Source organism: Mandrillus leucophaeus, unplaced genomic scaffold (genome assembly GCF_000951045.1).
Source record: "Mandrillus leucophaeus isolate KB7577 unplaced genomic scaffold, Mleu.le_1.0 Scaffold1370, whole genome shotgun sequence".
In the NCBI taxonomy this organism is placed as follows: domain Eukaryota; kingdom Metazoa; phylum Chordata; class Mammalia; order Primates; family Cercopithecidae; genus Mandrillus; species Mandrillus leucophaeus.
The window spans coordinates 51,298-58,888 of NW_012101333.1; the positions used below are offsets into that span (position 1 = coordinate 51,298).

At 48.5% G+C, this 7,591-nt stretch overlaps 1 protein-coding gene across 1 annotated transcript in view; it reads left to right on the forward strand.

The window, feature by feature from the left end:
• Nucleotides 1–7,591, forward strand: part of LOC105534647 (acetyl-CoA carboxylase 2) — a gene marked incomplete at its 5' end in the record, with an annotated part of 94,409 nt that overhangs the window by 42,560 nt on the left and 44,258 nt on the right. The window contains 4 exons of the mRNA XM_011973420.1: nt 3,855–3,968; nt 4,146–4,259; nt 5,183–5,272; nt 6,928–7,046. Of these exons, the coding sequence (XP_011828810.1) occupies nt 3,855–3,968; nt 4,146–4,259; nt 5,183–5,272; nt 6,928–7,046 (437 nt within the window). The remainder of the gene's footprint in view (nt 1–3,854; nt 3,969–4,145; nt 4,260–5,182; nt 5,273–6,927; nt 7,047–7,591) is intronic.

Genomic DNA, 7,591 nt, shown 5'->3' on the forward strand with positions numbered 1-7,591 from the left:
TTTTTTGAGACGGAGTCTTGCTCTGTCGCCCAGGCGGGAGTACAATGGCACAATCTTGGCTCACTGCAACCTCCGCCTCCCGGGTTCTATCTGTCTGTCTTCTATCTATCTTTTTTGTTTGTTTGTTTGTTTGTTTTTTGAGACAGAGTCTCACTCTGTCGCCCAGGCTGGAGTGCAGTGGTGCGATCTCTGTTCACTGCACCCTCCGCCTCCAGGGTTCAAGTGATTCTCCTGTCTCAGCCTCTGGAGTAGCTGGGATTACAGGCATGCGCCACCATGCCCAGCTGATTTTTGTATTTTTAGTAGAGACATGGTTTTGCCATGTTACCCAGGCTGGTCTCGAATTCCTGACCTCAGGGGATCCACAAGCCTCGGCCTCCCAAAGTGCTGGGATTACAGGCATGAGCCACCACAACGGGCCTGGCAAATTTGTGTGTGTGTGTGTGTGTGTGTGTGTGTGTGTGTGTGTGAGTGAAGGGCCCCGGATAGTAAAGATTTTAGGCTTGAGGACGTCCATCCCCTGTAGCCACTACTCAGCTCTGTGAGCTCTGCCACTGTAGCCTGAAAACAACTACAGACAATAGATACATGAATGAGGATGGCTATGTTACAATAAAACTTTATTTACAAAAACAGTCAGTGGGCAGAGTTTGGCTATGATCTTAAAGGACAATTAGTACCCTATCCCCTATCCAAATTGCATTAATAAATATTGGGGTTTTTGGTAAAGAACCATTTAAAAATCTCACACAGCAGCTTTCAATCCTGGTTGTACATTAGAATCACCTAGGGGGTGGGGAAACTTTTAAAAAATACAGTTGCCCATGCCCCACCCTTGGTCAATTTAATCAGAGTTTCTAGGGGTGGGGCCCAGGCATTAGTGCTTTTTGAAAGTTTCCCTGTGGGAAACTTAAATGTGCACTGTATATGAGACAATATTATTGGTTTAATGTTCAGTTTCTGTGGTGTTTTAATGGTTCTGTAGGTAGGTGGGAGGGAGATATGTGCTAAAATAGTATAAAGGATTGTGGTGTCTGCAACTGACTTTCAGAAAAAGAGAGTGTGTGTGTGTATGCACATGCACATTCTTATTAGAGAAAAATCAAATATGATAATATGGTAAAAGTTTAACAATTAGTGAATCTAGGTGATTACTATGGGGTTTTCAACATAGTCATCTTCAGTTCTTCTGTAGTTTTGAAGTTTGTAAAAATTGATTGGGAGGGAGGACTCCCCAAGTGATTGCAACGTGCAGCCAGGACTGGGAACTTACACCCAAGGAGATATCCACTCTTTATGGGGAGTTCTATTGCTAAAATAATATGATGCTTTTCAAAATACATTGTTTGGATGGAGTTTCCTGGAGTTCGAGTGTTTGTCAAGCACAATATGCCTGTAATCTATTACAGCCAGCTTGTCATTCAAAGGCTGGGGCTTGGGTCTGTGGGTTATTATGCTGGTCGTTCCTCTGTGCCCATATTGATTCTTTTCTGGGCATGAAGTCCTGAAAGGTCACGTACACCAGAGGACAGCCAAGGCAAGATGGGTGGAGCAGCCCCCAGCTCTTGGGAATTGGGACATTTGCCTGGACCTCCTTGATGATAGAGGCTACAAATGTTGAACCAATTACAGTCTGGAGATAAATGTGAGATTCATTATTCTTCTGACTTTCTTGGTCCCATTTGTTAGAAAATAGTGAGTTCTCTGCTCCTGATGGCATTTGGTACCTGAGAGGTTTTGAACAAAGACTTGCGAATTGAATGGTTACTTTGAAATGAATTTTTTTGAGGCTTTTAAAGGGACCTAGTTTCTGACACCAATTCACTGGTCATGGGACTTCGTTAGTGACACAAAGCAACAAAACATGATTCTGTGGACTAAAATTTACAAGATGAGACTGCTTCGCTAAGTTAACAAGAAAGAAAAATGTTTTTTCTTTGTTTTTTGTTTTGTTTATTTTTTTTCGAGATGGAGTCTTGCTCTGTCACCCAGGTTGGAGTGCAGTGGCACAATCTCGGCTCACTGCAACCTCTGCTTCCTGGGTTCAAGTGATTCTCCTGCCACAGCCTCCGGAGTAGCTGGGACTACAGGCATGCACCACCACACCTGACTAATTTTTTTGTAGTATTAGTAGGAAACAGGGTTTCGCCATGTTGATCAGGCTGGTCTTGAACTCCTGGCCTTAGGTGATTTGCCTGCCTTGGCCTCCTAAAGTGCAGGGATTATAGGCATGAGCCACCGTGCCCTGCCTAGAAAAATATTTTTGTTATTATTATTATTATTAGTAGTAGTAGTATGTAGAAGGCAATGGTCAGATTTTTTAACGTTCACGCTTAGATGTGTATGTGGGAATTTAAAAAATGTTCACACAAACAACTCTTGAGTTTTTCACCTCTTAGAAAACCACCAGTCTAGCTGCTGGCCAGCACCTGTGCTGTCCTGCCCTGGGAGCCACAAGCCTAGGGGATTGGTGGAGAGTTATGCCACCACCGTTTGGTAATAGAAAGTAAATCAGAGAAGGGAGAGATTTAGAATACTTTCCTACCACATTTCTTCAGCATTGACATTCCTGTGTGTTTGTGTATGAAATATCAATATGTTAAAATTGTTTCTGATGATAAAATCAGTATCGGTTCATTAGAATAGGAAAATGCAGAAACACATGTAGAAAAAAATGCCCCATAGCTGTACCATCTGGTGACCTCTGGAAGACCAGGCTTAGTGGATGCCTGGGGTAGGGAATGGGGGCATATTGCTCAGGAGCTCTGATATTTAGCATTCGTTGCTCTGTCTTCAGTGGGTGGTTAGGGAGCACCTGCGCTGAGCCGTTCCCAGGCCCCGCATGCATTTAGGGCACAAGAGGAGATGCGAACACCGGCTGCACCCAGCCCTGGTCTCCAGCAGAAAGGCTCTTCTTTCAGAAGCAGAGCGGAGGGATGCAACACAGACACACTGTTCCTCCCTCCTGTAAGATTCAACCCCAAGTCCCTCTCCTCTGAAACTGTGAACCCATTAAGTCAGGCAGCAATGTGTAGGGGAAAGAGCGGGAGGCTTTGGGGGCAGAACAGTCCTGTGTTAGAATCTCGCTCTGTCTTGCACACGTTTGGTGGCTTTGGGGTGAGGCATATTGCCTCTTTGAGCCTCAGTGTTCTTATCTGTAAAATGGGAATCAAAATAAGTAACTCCTCATGGGGGTGGGAGAATTTGGGGAGTTTTATATAAAGGGTCTAGCTGTTTACTAGCCACCTGGCACACAGTATGCACCTGATAATCACTGACTTTTTTTTTTTTTTTTTTGGAGACAGAGTCTAGCTGAAGTGCAGTGGTGCAATCTCAGCTCACTGCAACCTCCACCTCTCAAGGAATCCCGAGTAGCTGGGACTACAGGCACATGCCACCATGCCTGGCTAATTTTTATATATTTTTTTTATATAGAGATGAGGTTTTGCCCTGTTGCCCAGGCTGGTCTCAAACTCCTGAGCTCAAGTGATCCTCCTGCCTCAGCCACCTAAAGTGCTAGGATTACAGGTGTGAGTCATCACACCTGGCCTTATCACTGGCTATTAATAGTAATGTAGGCAGGGGTTTAGTTGTATTTGTTTGTTCTTACCAGGCATTTAGGGCATGTTTTGGGGTGGATGAATGGGTGGCCAAGTGAGTGAGTGAGTGAATGAATGAATGAATGAATGACAGGAGAAAGTGGTGAGGATTTGCATATCAGGCTGTGCCAGGCCTGTATGGAGAGCGGAGCAGCTGTCTGGCTTTTGGGGCGGGCGCTCCCCCAGCCGAGATGAGTGCTGCATGTTTCCCTGGGCTGGAGAAAAGCCATTTGGCTTCTTTTTTTGTCCCTTAAGGATGAGCTGTGTGGCCCAGACCCTTCCCTATCGGACGAGCTGACCTCCATCCTTAATGAGCTCACTCAGCTGAGCAAAAGCGAGCACTGCAAAGTGGCCCTCAGAGCCCGGCAGGTAGGGTTTCGGGGTGCGGTCCCCATAATGTGCGCTTCCCCCCACCCTCCTGTGTGGCCCCTACTGTGCTCAGCCCTCACCATGCAGGGTCCCACCATGCTGCCGGCCCGTGTCCGAGCCTCTGCCTTCTCCCCTGGGAGGTTGGCTCACACCAGCCTCCCGTCCCTCCCCCTGCAGATCCTGATTGCCTCCCACCTCCCCTCCTATGAGCTGCGGCACAACCAGGTGGAGTCCATTTTCCTGTCTGCCATTGACATGTACGGCCATCAGTTCTGCCCCGAGAACCTCAAGGTGAGCCCGTCTCCTTCCTTTCACCTTCTGCAGAGCACACACTGTGGCCCAGGTGGGGGCCTCTGGGGAAGCGGCTCCTCTTGCCCCTCCAGGTGCTCAGTGGGGTGCAGGGCACAGTCACAGATGCAGGCAGTTTAGCCCAATGTGGCCAGGGCTGCCCAAGGGGGCACCTGAGGAGACTCTAGGAGAGGTGGGCACGGAGCCCAGTCCTGCAGGAAGGACAGTGTGACAGCAGCGGGGGCTCACCTGGTGCAGTTTACAAACCTTAGCCGTAATGGAGCGTATCTGGAAGCTGTGAGCCCTCCCATGGCTGAGTGATGGCCTCATCTTCCCTGTTTCTGGACTCTGGCTCATTTACATGCTCTCAGGTACCCCCTCAGTGCCTGTTGGGAGACCTGTCCCAGGTGCCATCATCCCAGAGTTCTTCGCTGTCAGCTCTCCCGTGATTAAACAGGGGAGGAACCCAGTGCACTGCAGGGCACTGATTGCTTTTAGTGGTCGAAGCATGACTTCTCCCTGTTTCTACCGCCCCCACTTATCAGACTGGTGATTAAAAAACTTACTCACTGACTGGGCACGGATGGCTCATGCCTGTAATCCCAGCACTCGGGAGGCCAAGACTGGAGGATCACTTGAGCCCAGGAATTTGAGGCCAGCCTGGGCAACATAGTGAGACCCTGTCTCTACAAAATATACAAACAAACAAACAAACAAAAAAAGAGCCAGGCATGTTGGCGCACGCTGTAGTCCCATCTACTCAAGAGGCTGAGGTGGGAGGATCGCTTCAGGCTGGGAGTTTGAGGCTGCAGTGAGCTATGATCACACCACTGCACTCCAGCTTATCTCAAATAAACAAAAACAAAGAAAAACCTGAAACTTGTTTACATTTACTTTTCCTTGTTTCCCCTTTTCATTTCCCATAGAAGTTAATAATTTCAGAAACAACCATCTTCGACGTCCTGCCTGCTTTCTTCTATCACGCTAACAAAGTCGTGTGCATGGCGTCCTTGGAGGTAAGTAGGAGAGGCCCAGAGAACAGCACTGACCGTGCCAGTTCTGTTCACTTCCACCACCATGCACCTGACCCTAGGCCACACGCCTTGTAAATGTGATCCTATCCTTTTCTATACAAGGTAGGTATGTTAATAGTCCCATCTTACAGAGGAAGGAACTGAGGCTCAGAGAGGTGAAGCGACTTATGCAACGTCACACAGCTAGAAAGTGGCAGAACCAGGTTTTGCATTATTGGGTCTGTCTCATTCCAGATTCCATGCTAGTCACCACTGCTGTCTCATGTGTCATTCCAGCCTCTTCCAGGCAGGGCACATTAAATACTAATCCCTGAGAGCCAAGTCTGAGGCACCTCATCTAAACTTTCTGACTCACCTGCATTAAATACCTTTGAAAGACTTTTCTGCTTGGAACTGCCAGAGCTAGAGGAACCCAGGTGACAACTTAAGGTGAACCCCCTGACCCCCAAGTGATGAGGTAGAAGGGCGTGGATGGTAGCAAAACCCAGATTAGAGCCAGGTGATCCAGGTGGTCTTACTCCTGGGAGCAACAATTCAGGTCTTCTTGAATTCAGGAACCAAGAGGTGGTGTGTTGGTTCCAGGAAATCGGAGTTTTAAATCAGCTCTTTTATTATGATTATTATTTTGAGACTCGCTCTGGTGCCTAGGGTGGAGTACAGTGGCACTATCTCAGCTCACTGCAGCCTCTGCCTCCCGGTTTCAAGTGATTCTCCTTCCTCAGCCTCCCCAGTAGCTGGGCCTACAGGGGTGCACCACCGCACCTGGCTAATTTTTGTATTAGTAGAGACAGGGTTTTACCATGTTGGCCAGGCAGGTCTGGAACTCCTGACCTCATGTGATCTGCCTGCCTCAGCCTCCCAGTAAATCTGCCCTTTTAGAATCCTTTTAAGAAAACATGAGATGATGTCTTGTGTTTTAAACATGGCCCTCTTACCTGGGACTGCTTTGCTGGCAGTAGTTTTTCCAATATTCTTTATCTTCTGAGCCCAGTCTCAGTCCTCTGTTGCCCCCACTTTCTCTTCACGGGCATCCTTGGGAGCCCGTGAGTCACACAGTGAGAAGGTTTACTGGGTCTTCATGGAGACCATCTTGGGCTTGTTAGCGTGTTACAGCCACAGGGTCTCCTGGGCCTGCAGCTTTTATCCTTCTATGGGTTTCACCTCTGGAAGAATCTTTCTCAGGCCTCGCTCTCTGTTTCTAACAGTGAGACCTAATACACCTCTTCTGTAGTTACTTTAAAAACAGTTTTTGTTTTGTTAGAGACAGGTCTTGCCATGTTGCCCAGGCTGGAGTTGAACTTCTAGGCTCAAGCAATCCTCCTGCCTCAGCCTCCCCAGTAGCTGGGACTACGGGTGCATGCCACCATGCTTGGCTTATAGTGACTTTTTAAAGTGCTAAATACTATTTGTGTCAATTAGAGATTTTTCTAGGATGCTTTTGGGGTTTTTTGTTGATTTGTTTTGTTTTTCCAACACGCCCAGCTAATTTTTGCAGGCGTGAGCCACTGTACCCGGCCTGCTAGAGATAGACCTTTTAGAGGTCATTTCTGGTACCCCTTCCCTGTAAGTGCCCTCAGCTTTTGAGGACACTCTGCAGTGCCCCCTAAGAGAACGTCCGTGTGCTTCTGCCTTGTCAGGTTTACGTGCGGAGGGGCTACATCGCCTATGAGTTAAACAGCCTGCAGCACCGGCAGCTCCCGGACGGCACCTGCGTGGTAGAATTCCAGTTCATGCTGCCCTCCTCCCACCCAAACCGGTATGGAATGAGACACACCCAGGGATGGCCTGTGTTTCTGTTCTCCCTGACCTCTGTCGTCCTGTCTCTGGAACGACCTGGCAAGTGTGTTTGGGCATGCTGCTGGGGAGACATCAGCGATAAGCGCTTCCCCTCTGGGAGCTCCCTGCAGCGCCATTTTTCTCCCCTCCAACATGGTGATAATGCAGAGCCCACCTCCTACACCTGCACTGTTCAGTACAGTAGCCATGTGTGCCTATTTACATTAACATGAATGCACATGCGCTGGGCACGGTGGCTCACGCCTGTCATCCCAGCACTTTGGGAGGCTGAGGCGGGCAGATCACTTGAGGTCAGGAGTTCCAGACCAACCTGGCCAACATAGTGAAACCCCGTCTCTACTAAAAATACAAAAATTAGCCGGGTGTGGTGGCACATGCCTGTAATCCCAGCTACTGGGGAGGCTGAGGCAGGAGGATCACTTGAACCGGGAGGTGGAGTAAGTGAGCCGACATTTCCCCACTGCACTCCAGCCCGGGTGAAGAAGCAAGACTCTGTCTCAAAAA